The 13706-nt window shown below is 46.8% G+C and overlaps 4 protein-coding genes across 4 annotated transcripts; 3 read left to right on the top strand and 1 right to left on the bottom strand.

Annotated features, from left to right (window-relative positions):
* Positions 1-414: 414 nt before the first annotated feature.
* On the bottom strand, positions 415-2490 carry H6S33_001296 (uncharacterized protein; the record flags this gene model as incomplete). The annotated part of the gene is made up of 4 exons (XM_044832659.1): positions 415-552; positions 622-2199; positions 2273-2417; positions 2483-2490. The coding sequence occupies 4 exons, from the start codon at positions 2488-2490 to the stop codon at positions 415-417; spliced, it is 1869 nt and encodes a 622-aa protein (XP_044694263.1).
* A 2274-nt stretch (positions 2491-4764) lies between these two features.
* Positions 4765-6177, top strand: H6S33_001295 (uncharacterized protein; the record flags this gene model as incomplete). The annotated part of the gene is made up of 5 exons (XM_044832656.1): positions 4765-4832; positions 4925-5552; positions 5608-5871; positions 5927-6065; positions 6122-6177. 5 exons carry the CDS (start codon positions 4765-4767, stop codon positions 6175-6177), a joined length of 1155 nt encoding a protein of 384 aa, XP_044694262.1.
* A 706-nt stretch (positions 6178-6883) lies between these two features.
* On the top strand, positions 6884-7300 carry H6S33_001294 (uncharacterized protein; the record flags this gene model as incomplete). Its single annotated transcript, XM_044832655.1, has 1 exon — positions 6884-7300. One exon carries the CDS (start codon positions 6884-6886, stop codon positions 7298-7300), a length of 417 nt encoding a protein of 138 aa, XP_044694261.1.
* A 684-nt stretch (positions 7301-7984) lies between these two features.
* On the top strand, positions 7985-9987 carry H6S33_001293 (uncharacterized protein; the record flags this gene model as incomplete). The annotated part of the gene is made up of 8 exons (XM_044832654.1): positions 7985-8075; positions 8140-8159; positions 8217-8339; positions 8411-8519; positions 8581-8984; positions 9043-9279; positions 9331-9569; positions 9624-9987. The coding sequence occupies 8 exons, from the start codon at positions 7985-7987 to the stop codon at positions 9985-9987; spliced, it is 1587 nt and encodes a 528-aa protein (XP_044694260.1).
* Between the last annotated feature and the right edge of the window lie 3719 nt (positions 9988-13706).

Genomic DNA, 13706 nt, shown 5'->3' with positions numbered 1-13706 from the left:
TCGAACTGCGCAAGGAATGTAGAGTTTTTTTCTGAGTCTGGGCTGATCTTATCTTATCTAAACTGGCTTGGCGTAGCCAATCATTACCAGTGGCAGTAATATCTAGTCCGTGATCATGAGAATCACTTTCAATACTTCAAGGTTTGATCGATCCATGCCCTAGACCTCTCAACAGAGGAATTTACGCCCAAAGTGATGGTTTTCTTATACTACTTGTTTACGAACATGATCAAAATAAGTACCTACAACGCGTCTGCGTGATGTCAAACTAAAACAAAAAACTTTTCAAACCCATAACCTGATATCCTACCCACACCACTTATCCTTTCCAACCTTTTTTTGAGACTTCCCAATTTGGGTTTTGATATGAAATAAAGAATTTTTTTGAAATCAACACGAAATATCAGAAAGAAATTAATGTACTCCATTTGCAGCAGCTTGTTCCAGGCCGTTAATGTTAACCTTTATCTCTGAAGCCAGGCCAGACCTCGGGGCTTCAAGGTGCTCCTTTCGCTGTAATGGCAGTGGCGTACCAGGACGAGATGATACGAGCTATATATCGTTGATTAGTTTCATTTCTATAACCAAAAAAAAAATAAACGGGGGATTGTTGAAATATACCTTACTAGCCGCACCTAAGACGGCAATCAAACTGGCCTGGGCCGCATCTTCGTGAATACCCACACCCCATACCGTCTCCTTACCACCCTCCTGTGTTCTGATCAGGGACTCAATGAAACATGCTGCCTTCACATCCCTCCCTTGTCCAATAGCGTGCTCCTTATAGTCTCTGACATCCAAATCGACACCTACCGACTTCAACGCATCAGCTAAAGAGGAGATAGGACCATTTCCTACACCCTTGATTGAGTGCTCACGCCCATCCATAGAGATGATACCCGCAAAGGTACGACGAGGAGTAACATTCTGCTTCCCAAGTCCTGGGGACGGCGAAGTGGAACGATCAGTTGAGAATTCGTAGTCAATGAGACTGATTCTCGAAGGTGTATTAAGATGATACTCCGTCTCAAATAAACGCTGGATCTCATGTGGCTTCAGCTCGCGGGAGAGCTCATCTGCCTGCTTCTGTACGACCCTTGAGAATGCAATCTGAAGACCGCGGGGCAAGTCTAAGTCGAGAGCACGCTGAATAACCCATGCCACACCGCCCTTTCCGGACTGTGAATTGACACGAATAACAGCCTCGTATGTACGCCCGATATCAGCGGGGTCAAGAGGGAGGTAAGGAAGCTGCCATGGACCATCGTCACCAACGCCTGCATCGGCGCGCACCTTGAAGCCCTTCTTGATAGCATCTTGGTGAGAACCGGAGAAGGCACATACAACGAGCTGGCCCCCATAGGGCGCACGGGGGTGAACAGGGATCTTAGTGCAATCTTCAACCGTATCGATGACTTTGGTGATGTCTGAGAAATCAACATTGGGGTTGACACCCTGGGTGTAGAGGTTCAGCGCCAGGGTGACGAGGTCGACATTACCGGTACGTTCACCGTGGCCGAAGAGGCAACCTTCGACTCGGTCCGCACCAGCCATTTGAGCGAGTTCTGCAGCGGCAATGGCACAGCCACGGTCATTGTGTGGATGCAGAGAAATACAGATCTTCTCGCGCTCAGTGATTCCACGACAGAAGTACTCAATCTGGTCGGCATAAACGTTGGGGGTAGACATTTCGACAGTCGCAGGGAGGTTGAAAATGATTGGGTTAGACTCTGTAGGCTCCCAAGCAGCTTTAACGGCTTCGCAGATACGAATAGCAAAGTCAAGACGAGTGTCACTGAAGGTCTCAGGGGAGAACTCGTAGGCCCATTCAGTGTCTTGCGCATCTGGGTTGTCTTTAGTCAAGCTTCGGACAAGTTTTGTGCATTTTACGGCAAGCTCCAGAGATTGGTCTTCGGTCATGCCAAACACAATCCGACGGAAACACTCTGAAGTTGCGAGATATAGATGAATGATTGCCTTTTTGGCGCCCTTCATGGACTCAATTGTGCGGCGAATGAAATCCTCTCGGCAAGGGGAGAGGACTTGGAGCCAGACATCGTCGGGTACAGCGCCTGGTGTCTCGACAAGGCGGCGGGTGAAGTCAAAGTCGGTCTGCGATGCAGAAGGGAACGAAACCTCAATTTCCTTATAGCCGAGCTCGGCAAGCATCTTGAACATGCGCCATTTTTGGTCACCGTCCTATTTTACGAGGAGAAAAACTGAGTTAGCAAACTATGCATTGCGCAATTTCTGTGTAGAGGTCTCAAGGTACCATAGGATCAACCAATGACTGGTTACCGTCTCGCAAATCTGTAGAGAGCCATCTGGGGGCTTTTGTAATTGTTTTATTTGGCCATTGGCGGTCAGGCAAACTGACAGGCGGGAACGGCCTGTATTTCGTTGCTGGATTTTGAAGCCTAAAATTTTTCTCAGTTAGTTTATTGGACGAATTAAGAGCTGTCTGGAGGAATTTGCAGCTTACATAGGCATATTTGTGGTATACAGTTGAGCTTTGAGTCACTCGAGAACTTATTTCCGTTTCTACTTTGCCTTGCGTTCAACGATTGATTCTGGGTGGGGACTCTTTATAAGAGGAGGGTTGTTCTGTTTGGTGGCGTGCGTTATGTGGAAGGGAAGTTCCGCAAAATCGAAAAAATATCCAATGCTGACGTCTCACGGTTGCTGGATCCTGATGGGTAAGTAATGCGAGCTGCCCCGCCTTTGTCCTGTCTGCATGACTCATCAAGCTATTTTGAAGGTCTAGGATGTACTCCTTCATCCCCACTCACTCGCCCCGACAGCTGGGATGTTTGGGTAGGGCTCTAATATTTCTATATATAGTACGTAGTACCCATTACTTTCTGGTAATTAACCTACTAACCGCTGTTTCTGCCATAGGACGAACTACATACATGTAGATACTTGCGATGAAAGCACAAATTTAATGTCCACCGGTCTTGGCGGTCGGGCTAGTTTGGAGCTGATACGTACCTACACCTTTAGGTTTTGTAAGGAAAGATGAAATGGCCGTGTACGTCGAGTACACCCATTCGGGTTTAAATTTAGTGCGCATAGGGTTCAAGGACCAACTGGTCTCCATGAATTCCTCCTCTAAAACAACTCACAAGGATACGGCCTTGGACTAGAGAGGTGATGGATGAATTGAACAAAAAATAAAATAATGCAATGCCTGTAAAAATTCTTCGGCACTTCTCCCGTCTCTTCCATTATCCTGCATGAAAAAGTCAATGATCTCATTGCGTTGCGCATTTAGATATAGACACCACATCTGTCCTATAACTATCGGATACTTGCGCGTTAATTAAAAGATCGGAATTTTGTGTGGGGATTTGGTTGCAACGACTTCCGACCTTTTAATTAACGAGCGAGTATAAAAGACGAGATACTCGGCTGATTATGACTCAATTCACAGAAGTGGGGGCAACTACATGTAGGCAAATTTATGCAGGAGAAGCTTTTCACCTGAATACATGTACTCTATAGGCAGCTAAGACTATATACTTGCAGTTGTAGTTATAATTGTAACCTACATCTCACTCTATCACTTCATGCTACCTGTGCTTGAAAACTACATGTAGATAATCCTCATTATCCGATTATTACACAAAGACACACAAAGATGGAAAGTTGCTACTGTGTGATATAAGTATTCGATATCGATATCTCTCGAACATCTAGATATCTAGATGATCGTCTTTTGCGGGCTGGGTCGAATATTTGCCTCGTCGCTTGGGCATAACTACATGTACATAGGGAGAGGATCCTGGAGGCAGAAACACACCTTCTATGGTTTGTGTTACACAAAGTCCAGAGCTCGATTACAGTCGTTCACGGGGTATTGGTGGATCCTGGGTATTGGCGAATTGCCGGTAAAAGTCGGCTTGGCTGTCTCTTTTTTGCCCTGTCCGCCATCACCCAGTATCCGCCAATACCCCATGAATGACAGTACTCTTCGGTGTTGCGCCTAATTCCGTAGAAATGTAGAGATATGTCCGGCGGAATCAACAGTGAAATAGGTACATGCATGCATGTAGTAATTGGTAATGAACCCCAAAGCATTAACAGATCGCAAAGCTTTGCAAATTGGGTCCGTTCAATGATATTTGAATTTTACTTGGGTAGGGTAGGTCTATGCGAAATCAAGAGGGCTCACATCAAGCATTTTAAAGTACGGTGATAAATCGGGAAATATGCTGGTAACCTTAGTTGAGCCGCAGCCTTGGCAATACGGATCTAAGATTTTACATATATACTCTATCTGATTTAAAGTGAAAGGTTTCGGAGAGGTTTGCCAAAAGAGATTCACATAGTGCAAGGTGATTGGCACTGTTTGATCAATATAAGGCTCAACCTTTCAGGCACTTTGCCTGCCGCAGGGACCACAAACATTGGCCCGGATGTCGCCATCTCGGCACGAAATCCACCAGTCATAGATAAAGTCGCGATTTGCAATTGGCCAATTTGAAATGAGCAAATACGCCTGGACTCTAATAATTCAACGATATCGTGATTTGGCTTGAGAATCTTGACAATTAAATTGTGAAATGGCATATGCCAGGGACAGGGGCTCCTTGCATACCCGAAAGGGTCCTCAGATTGCACCATTCTTGTCCAAGCTAAAAAGAGGGACCAGCCAAATTTTTTCCCTCTCCCTCTTTTCTTCTCTTCTATCAACACAACATCCAACAACAACACTACACACTACAACCAAACTCCACACGAAAAAAAAAATCCAAATTTAAGATGGTTGCTACTGGAACTTTCCTTTTCACTTCAGAGTCAGTTGGTGAGGGTCACCCTGACAAGATCGCGTAAGTTGTCACAATTCTTAGCATCAATACTACCCCGCTTTCCGATTTTGTGAAGTTCATCAATGTTAGTCCCCGTACTTACAGTTTCACAGCGATCAGGTCTCTGACGCTGTTCTCGATGCCTGCTTGGCCGAGGACCGCCTCTCTAAGGTCGCTTGTGAGACTGCCACAAAGACCGGTATGATTATGGTTTTTGGTGAAATTACCACCAGCGCCCGTCTTGACTACCAGAAGATCATCCGTGATACCATCAAGGACATTGGATACGATGACTCAAGGAAGGGCTTTGACTACAACACCTGTAACGTCTTGGTTGCCATTGAGCAGCAATCTAAGGATATTGCTCAGGGTCTCCACTATGAGAAGGCTCTCGAAGAGTTGGGCGCTGGTGACCAGGGTATCATGTTCGGATATGCTACCGACGAGACTCCTCAGCTCCTCCCCTTGACTGTTGTCCTTGCCCACAAGTTGAACGCCGATATGGCTGCTGCCCGTCGTGACGGTTCTCTTCCATGGCTCCGACCTGATACCAAGACCCAGGTGACCGTTGAGTACGTTCACGACAACGGTGCTGTCATCCCTAAACGCGTTGACACTGTCGTTGTCTCTGCTCAGCACTCTGAGGACATTACAACCGAAGAGTTGAGGAAGGAGATCTTGGAGAAGATTGTCAAGAAGTCAATTCCTGCTCAGTACCTCGATGAGAAGACCATCTATCACGTAAGAACTCTCTTTTACGGTGTCTTTGAGCCCTGATTTCGCTAACCCAACAAAGATTCAACCCTCCGGTCAATTCATCATTGGTGGACCCCAGGGTGATGCCGGTTTGACTGGACGTAAGATCATCGTCGACACCTACGGTGGTTGGGGTGCTCACGGTGGTGGTGCTTTCTCCGGAAAGGACTTCTCCAAGGTCGACCGCTCTGCTGCCTACGTTGCCCGTTGGATTGCCAAGTCTTTGGTCGCTGCTGGCCTTGCCCGCCGTGCTCTTGTTCAGCTATCGTACGCCATCGGTGTTGCCGAACCTCTTTCTATCTTCGTATGTAGCCTCTGCATGAGATTTACCTATATCCAACGTGCTGATAATCTATTAGGTCGACACCTACGGCACTTCCGACAAGACCAGTGACGAGTTGGTTGCCATTATCCGCAAGAACTTTGATCTGAGACCTGGTGTCATTGTCAAGGACTTGGACCTTGCCAGGCCCATCTACCTCCAGACCGCCAAGAATGGTATGTTTGCATGCTTCTTCCAGCTAGTGTTCATTTTTCTAATCATTGGGTTATAGGTCACTTCACCAACCAAGAGTTCACTTGGGAGAAGCCCAAGAAGCTCGAGTTCTAGATCTGTTGATCTGAGCTAGCTTTCCAATATTTCTTTTGTTAATCTAACCTTTTTTCCTTTCATTTCCATAAATCAAGCCTTGAGTAATCGTCTTCAACTTCGATTACTTATTCAAAAAGGTTTTGGGGTATATTATTATGACAATTTCGGTAGAATGTATGGGGCGGGGATTGGTAAAGGCGTTTTTCAACAAGATAAAATCTGGGTATAGGGTAGGCGCGTCATTCAACATTTAAAAAAAAGTTGGTTTTGGGATCATCTTTATCGGCGCAGCACGGGTCATTTCAACCTTCTCGTGTCTGTTTTGGTTTGTGCTTTTAGTTAGTTGGCAAGCCTTTGTGTGTATGGTGCTATTTCTCAAGCGATCCGTATAGACAAATATAATCAATTTGCTAGCAAAATTGCCGCATGAGCATTTAAATTGGCGTCACATTTTCAATTGAGTTTGAGCTTAACTTGATTCTCAGCTTATGTGTGAGGTGGTAAAGGTTACATAATATTTGTGAACAAGTCTAAGGGAAATCATGTACCATCACTCGCTTAAAATCTGACAGGGTTACTGCCCATTGTACGCATAGTACGAGTTGTACGCTTGTGCGGAGACACTGAAACAGGCTATAAAACCACATCACCTCCCATCACTGACCTCCCATCCCCTATAACCATCACCCCTTCTCTATCTCTCATCTACATCAAAAGTTCCACAATGGCTGACGGCCAACGCTTGTTCTATCAAACCGAGACCGGTTTTTGGACCTCTGTCCCAGCTCCTGCTGCGCCTCCTAATTTGAACGGTGTCTCTGTTACTGTTCAATACCATCAAGCTCCTCCGGCGCCTCCTGCTGCGCCAATGATCTGGACTTATGCCCGGCATCTTGTGCCCCCTCCTCCCCCTCCGGCTCCAGCCCCGCCAGCCCCGCCAGCCCCGGCTCCTGCCCCAGCGCCGGCTCCTGCGCCGGCTCCTGCCCATATCGTCTGGCATAGTGCGTACGGGTTCGCTACTCCTCAACCGCCAGCTCCAGCTCCACCTCCAGCTGCTCCTCCAGCTCCTCCTGCCCCTCCGGCCCCTCCGGCCCCTCCGGCCTATTTCAATAACACCAACTACAATATCGTCTTCCGCTAGGGAAGAGATGGTATATTGGTAGTATGGGTTGGAGCTCTGGATTCAATAAAATACTAAGAAGGTGTGCACATCCCCCCCCCACTCCTCAAGATTATGAGGTTGACAAGTGCCTAACAAGTTAAAACAGAGTTCTTTCCGAGTAACGATATGGAATCGTGGTGGAATTGTGGTGGAACCGGGAAGGTATCCTTACGGGGTATCGAATTCTTGTAAACTGGGCATGGATGGATATTAGGATGTCCCAGAGAAAGAATGGTTTCATTTCATTCTTTTAGCTTGTCATAAAACAAAAAATTTCTTCTCTTCAAACTGATCGTTCGTGCTTCATTTGTTGGTAAGGTTCATGTGACTTGCATTGTTTGCTCTTTTAGCATCATAAAGTTCTGGCTGTGACAGTTGGACGGAAACTTAAGCAATCTAAAATTTATGCATCCAATAATATGTGCAGAAGTGTGTTTCACCTTTGGTCAGCTAAACTCTATATTGTGGACCGAGTCATTTTTCGTGAAGATTCGGATCTTATCTTATCTCGATAATCTCTAGTGGCGTGTGGCTTGGCAACGTACCTAGACCCTCGAAAAATAAACCCCCGCAGCTCCCCTCCAGTATTACCAAACTGTCCGGATTTAACACCATCAAAGTACAACCAGACCACCCCCTAATATCAAACCCACCAAAACAAGAATGGCGACACAAGCAGGCTCTAACAGGGCAACCTCAAGTTTGAAGGAGAAGCCGATGGCGGTACGGACAGCAAATATCATTGCTGCCAGAGGTAAGGAACCTGTATCAGATCTGGGTGAGGCTCTGGACTGACTGGTGGAATTCTACAACTACAGCTGTTGCCGATGCCATCAGGGTATGATAGTTCGATTCTGGAATGGTATTCCAATGCTTACAGTTACGGGAGAGATAGACTTCACTGGGACCTAGAGGAATGGACAAGATGATTCAGAATGGAAAGGGTCACACACTGATTACAAACGATGGCCACACAATTTTGAAAGAGATGGCCGTAATGCACCCGGCCGCGAAGATGGTATGAAGGCAAACTCCGGAGGGGATTACGGTTTAGATTATCGTTGCTGATGGCTACGGTTGGGTGACTAGTTGGTAGATCTGTCAGCTGCGCAGGATGTTGAGGCTGGTGATGGTACTACTTCGGTAGTAGTTATCGCCGGAAGTCTTTTGGGTGCTGCACAGAAGCTGCTTGGGAAAGGTAATAAAGAAGATTGAGATGCTGTGCACCTTACTGCCTATCTAACATAGAGGTATGATAGGTATCCATCCTACAATCATCGCCGAATCCTTCCAGAGGGCGGCGGCAAAGGCGGTTGAGATTTTGACAGAGATGTCCACTCCCGTGGCTCTGACCGACCGCCAATCCCTCCTCCAGGCCGCCAGTACATCATTGTCCAGTAAGATCGTCTCTCAATACTCCTCGCTTCTCGGCCCAATGGCTGTTGATGCCGTGCTGAAGGTCATCAATCCTGCCATCGCTGAGAACGTTGATCTCAACAACATCCGTATTGTAAAGAAAGTCGGAGGAACCATTGACGATACAGAGCTCGTGGATGGCCTGGTTTTGACCCAAAATGTTATTAAGGCCTCGGGGGGGCCATCAAGGATGGAGAAGGCCAGGATCGGTCTCATTCAGTTCCAATTGTCACCGCCGAAGCCTGATGTCAGTAATACCCTTTCCAAGGAATCAGATATTGATGCTGATATGTTTGACATTGCAGATGGAGAACCAAATTGTCGTCAATGACTACCGCCAAATGGATAAGATTTTGAAGGAGGAGAGGACATACTTGCTCAACATGTGCAAGAAAATCAAGAAGGCCAAGTGCAATGTCTTGTTCATTCAAAAGTCAATTCTTAGAGATGCTGTCAACGACCTTTCGTTGCATTTCCTCGCCAAGCTTAATATCCTTGCCATTAAGGATATCGAACGTGATGAAGTGGAATTTATTTGCAAGGTCAGCTATTATCCTTACTTCCACAAGCAACGCTAATACGTCTATAAACAGAGCACTGGATGCAAGCCCATTGCCGATATCGATTCATTCACAGAAGATAAGCTTGGTTCAGCAGATCTTGTTGAGGAGGTTCAATCTGCTGGTGCACGTATCGTCAAGGTCACTGGTGTAAAGGCAGCTGGCCAAACCGTCTCTGTTCTCTGCAGAGGTGCCAACTCTATGATTTTGGATGAGGCCGAGCGTTCCCTGCATGATGCTCTTTGCGTTATCAGGTGTCTTGTCAAGAAGAAGTATGAAGCTAAGTCTTACGGCCTTTAATTCCTTCAAAAACTAACTGGTTAAAGGGCTCTCATTGCTGGTGGTGGTGCACCCGAAATCGAGGTCTCTCGCGCGTTGATGAAAGCTTCCCAGACTATCGAAGGCACTGAATCTGTGTGTTGGTCTGCTTTTGCAGAAGCTCTCGAAGTGATCCCGACAACCCTCGCTGAGAATGCCGGTCTTAACAGTATTCGTGTTGTGACTGAATTGAGGAATAGACATGAGAAGGGCGAGAAGAGTGCGGGTGTCAGTGTCAGGAGAGGTGCAGTCACAAACATCATTGACGAGAACGTTCTGCAGCCTTTGTTAGTTTCTACTAGTGCCATTGAATTGGCTGCGGAAACTTGTAAGATGATTTTGAGGATAGATGATATCGCGCTCTCTCGCTAGAGCGGTGGGATTTGGGTTTCTAGTTTTTTTTTTAACCAAAGAAATGTAGGGCTAGAATAATGCAATCTCAAAAGTTTACCAGATATTCCTTGTCAGAGATCATGTAGCCATGGGCTTTTGGCTAGACTAGGTTTGGCACTTCTTTAGTTGTAGAATCGGGTCCACCATCACCACTCGTTGCTTTTGCGCTCTACATGTGTTTAAAACCTGCACTAAAGGCTTCCATGTTTTTCTCCCTATATAGGAACTCCCTCTTAGTTCGGTATTGCTGGCGGAGTGAATTAGAATCATCGGAGTTTATTGTTATCTCTTATATCTATTAAAGCTCCAAATAGCTCTCTACTTAAGTGACATACTACTCTCATTGGGGAGACCAGGGTTATTGTTCCCAGCAGCTCACTGACTTCTTTTGATGGGACACTGTTTTCATGAAAGGTATGTATATGTGTGTACGTCGCCCATGAACGGGATCACGTTCCTATTTTGTCCTTCGTCTCAGTCACTTTCCTATTGCTGTTTGATGTTAGGTAACAGTACATAGATACATGTAGTTGGGTCGAAGTTTTGGCCACAAAAGGGAAATTCAGCCACTGCCTAGATCGACGCCGTCTCTAGGATTGATGTAATGATTTCACTTGAGCCCACAAGAAGCTTTGACAAGGGCCAACCTGCAACTACTTTTGAGCTTGGCGAGCTCTTTGAGTAGTATGTTTGAGGTACGTAAGGTTTTAATGCGCCTTGGAGTACTATGGGGAGCTTTGGATCGATCTATAGTACCTGGACACACAGCGGATGCGGTTCGATGCCTGGAGTGGATAGGGTTGTCTATCTGGGGTAGGTTTCTGGTACGAAGGGGTACCAAAGCGTAAAAGAAAAGGAGATGGAATAAGCTTGAGTTCCGTTCTTTGATCGTGGTTGTGGTGGTTGTGGTTGTGCGTTGTGCGTTGTGCGTTGTTGTGTTGTGTTCCTGTGTAGTTACGTCGATCGATCAGTGACCTCCGTTTGTAAAGCTCTTGTCCGCCTTGGCTTTTTACTCGAGAAGATTGGAGAACCTTCTGTGCATACATCTGCTCCATAATACACCGTCTATTTGGGCCCCCCCACATGGCGCACGATCTGTGGTAGATTCGCGAGTGATACTTTATGATCCACCTGTACCTCGATGTCTTAGATCCTTGACGCCCTTCCCTCTTGCTCAGGGCCTTAGACACGATGAGGTCACTGCGCTTTACGTTACTGCTCATCGAAGTAGAGAAACCAGGGGAAGGGCTGCAGAAGTTTTGGGTAGCCTGGTTGAGCTCGTAGGTCTTTCCGTCTCATCTGAGTCTGAGATCCTATCCAAATCAAGTTTATAATTCTAAGACATTCGTGTAGGTTTTGCTTTACCGCACTCCAGCGGCTGATGGAGGGAGAGAGATTTTATGTTGCCCTATATGCTGGTCTAACTACCCCAAGACCCAGTACCAGGCCCGCAAAAGCACATATCGTCGATCGGCGAATTAGATCGGATGCGTCCTCTGCGCACGAAGAAAAGAAGGCTACATTTTCTCTCTCTGCAAGATACTAGTCCATGACGACGGCAGGTATGTAGTTCTTGTGCTGTATGTAGATGCTCGAGTTCTGGGCCAGCTCCCCACAGTCGATACCGATCCCCTTACTTGCACCTGTTAAGCTCACTCATTCGATTCGAGCTATCATAGGCTGCTGTTTGTTTTCTGCGGGGATATAGACATGTCCATCGTGGGAATCGGCACGACCACGTGCTGTTTGGAATAATAGTGCCCACAGCTCCGTCCTGCCGCGATGTATCCTACACCAAAGGAGCTGCAACCTGGCCAGTCAATGAAGGTGGTCGTCACTCGGGCAGAAAGAAATGTGAACCTCAGCCAGCTGCCGGACTGCACACAACCAAGTGCTGTTCCTTCCCTTAAGTACGACTTACAGACTGTTCGCACTCATGCTGTCTCAGGAATATTTCTTTTGTCGATTATGAGTACTTGTACCTGCGGTGTTGGAGTTCCTGCATGTTATGCAGTTGTTTAGTCTGAACTTATCCCTTAGGCGGTCAGTCCAAATGAAAATCGTGACCGAACCAGATATGGCTGGGTGGGCTCAGTTGAACGCAATTACTGTTCATTCTCTCCCTATCTCTAGTGGAATAGGTGGAGCTTTCTAGCGTGAGAATAGGCTCGAGGATAGAACAAACAGGAACTGCGTTTATCAGAGCATAGCTACCATATCTGGTTCGGTCACGATTTTGATTTGGACTGACCGCCTAAGGGATATTAGCGATGAACGGGTGGGGGTGGGGTGGGGTGGGGTGTTCCAGCGATGAAGGAATGCAGGGACGGGTGCGGCTAGGAGTGAGGCGCGGGGATGGAGGCCGCCGGCCGCACACCACGCAAGTGCGGCCACTGTCAATGATGAGAGATGAATGCGTGTGCACAAAAGCCTTAAGCGGAGAACATATCTCTCTCAGCTGTTCGCCCAGCTAGACGCAGTTGTTGCCATCTCAAAGATGAACAGCTCAATATTGATAGATCACCGGCTCAGAGCTGGATATGTTCCTGCCCCATATATACACGAACGGTCCAGGTTATATAGATATCAAACAGAACAATTGCCCCAGCCCACCCCACCCTCTCCCCTCCTTATAGTACTACCACACACGTATCATAATACGATAGTGCGGATCCCTACTTAAGGCCTCAATGAGTCCCCTGCCCCGGGCCGGGTTAATAGAGAAAGGGAAGGGCCCAAAAACCAAATTATCCAGCAATAAGTGTCAGTATCCGTGCAAAAAGCCAGGGGGAGTAGAAGGCTTGATTGGTGGTAAATAATAGTAGCCCTGATAGCGGGGGGCGTAAGAAAGCAGGATATATATAGATGTCAACTCTATAGTACAGCGCGAGACTATCCCTCCGAAGACCGCCGAAAGAAGCACCGCCTCCCCTACCTACCGACGCTTTGTTTTGCTCGGGCGAGTCGCGTGACTCGCTTCCGAGGTGGACCCGTCATCTGGTGGATAGGTAGGGCGGTCCCAGGGAGCTCCGGAGAGTTTCAGGAAGCAGGAAGCCACCAGAACTAAGTATAATTATGAACTTTTGTATGAAAACTTGAAGACAACCTCCATTCTGTGCATCACACCTTGATCGTGTGTATAAACCATCATGCTACTAGTAAAGTTTGCTGTGAGAAGGATTAAGCTTAGATGACGTATATATGTATGTAGGTAGCTAAGCAGTTGTCACCTATGAAACCTCTCAGCTTCAAGCTCAACCGTCAACTCCGAGAAGCACAGTAGGGAGTTACGAATCATGATATCCGACTCCTCGAACACAAGCAAGCAGCAACAGTGCAGGATAATAATATTTACCACAACTGCAAGAATATCAGTAGTTACAGCAGTAACAGGCCCAGTGCAAAAAAAATGCCAATAGTTACTTACAGAAGCAGCCCCACTACAAGAAGATCAGTAGTTAGCATGCACCCACCACCCACCACCCACCACCCAACATCATATCAACATCATATCAATTGCATAAAAAAGAAGGCCAACTATCATTATCATTATCCCACCATTTGAAACACTCGCAGAAACCACGATCTATTAACATCCCGAGAAAAAAGAGACAGAGAAAGGAGAAAAGTAACTCGTATGTGAGCAGAAAAACGACAAGAACATAACTAGCCCCCATCTAAGCTTAAGCCGTCGTAGC

Source organism: Morchella sextelata (genome assembly GCF_020137385.1).
Source record: "Morchella sextelata strain SCLS chromosome Unknown scls_10, whole genome shotgun sequence".
In the NCBI taxonomy this organism is placed as follows: Eukaryota; Fungi; Ascomycota; class Pezizomycetes; order Pezizales; family Morchellaceae; genus Morchella; species Morchella sextelata.
The sequence above is the reverse complement of the archived record's forward strand: the minus strand, read 5'-3'. Positions and strand labels throughout refer to the sequence as shown.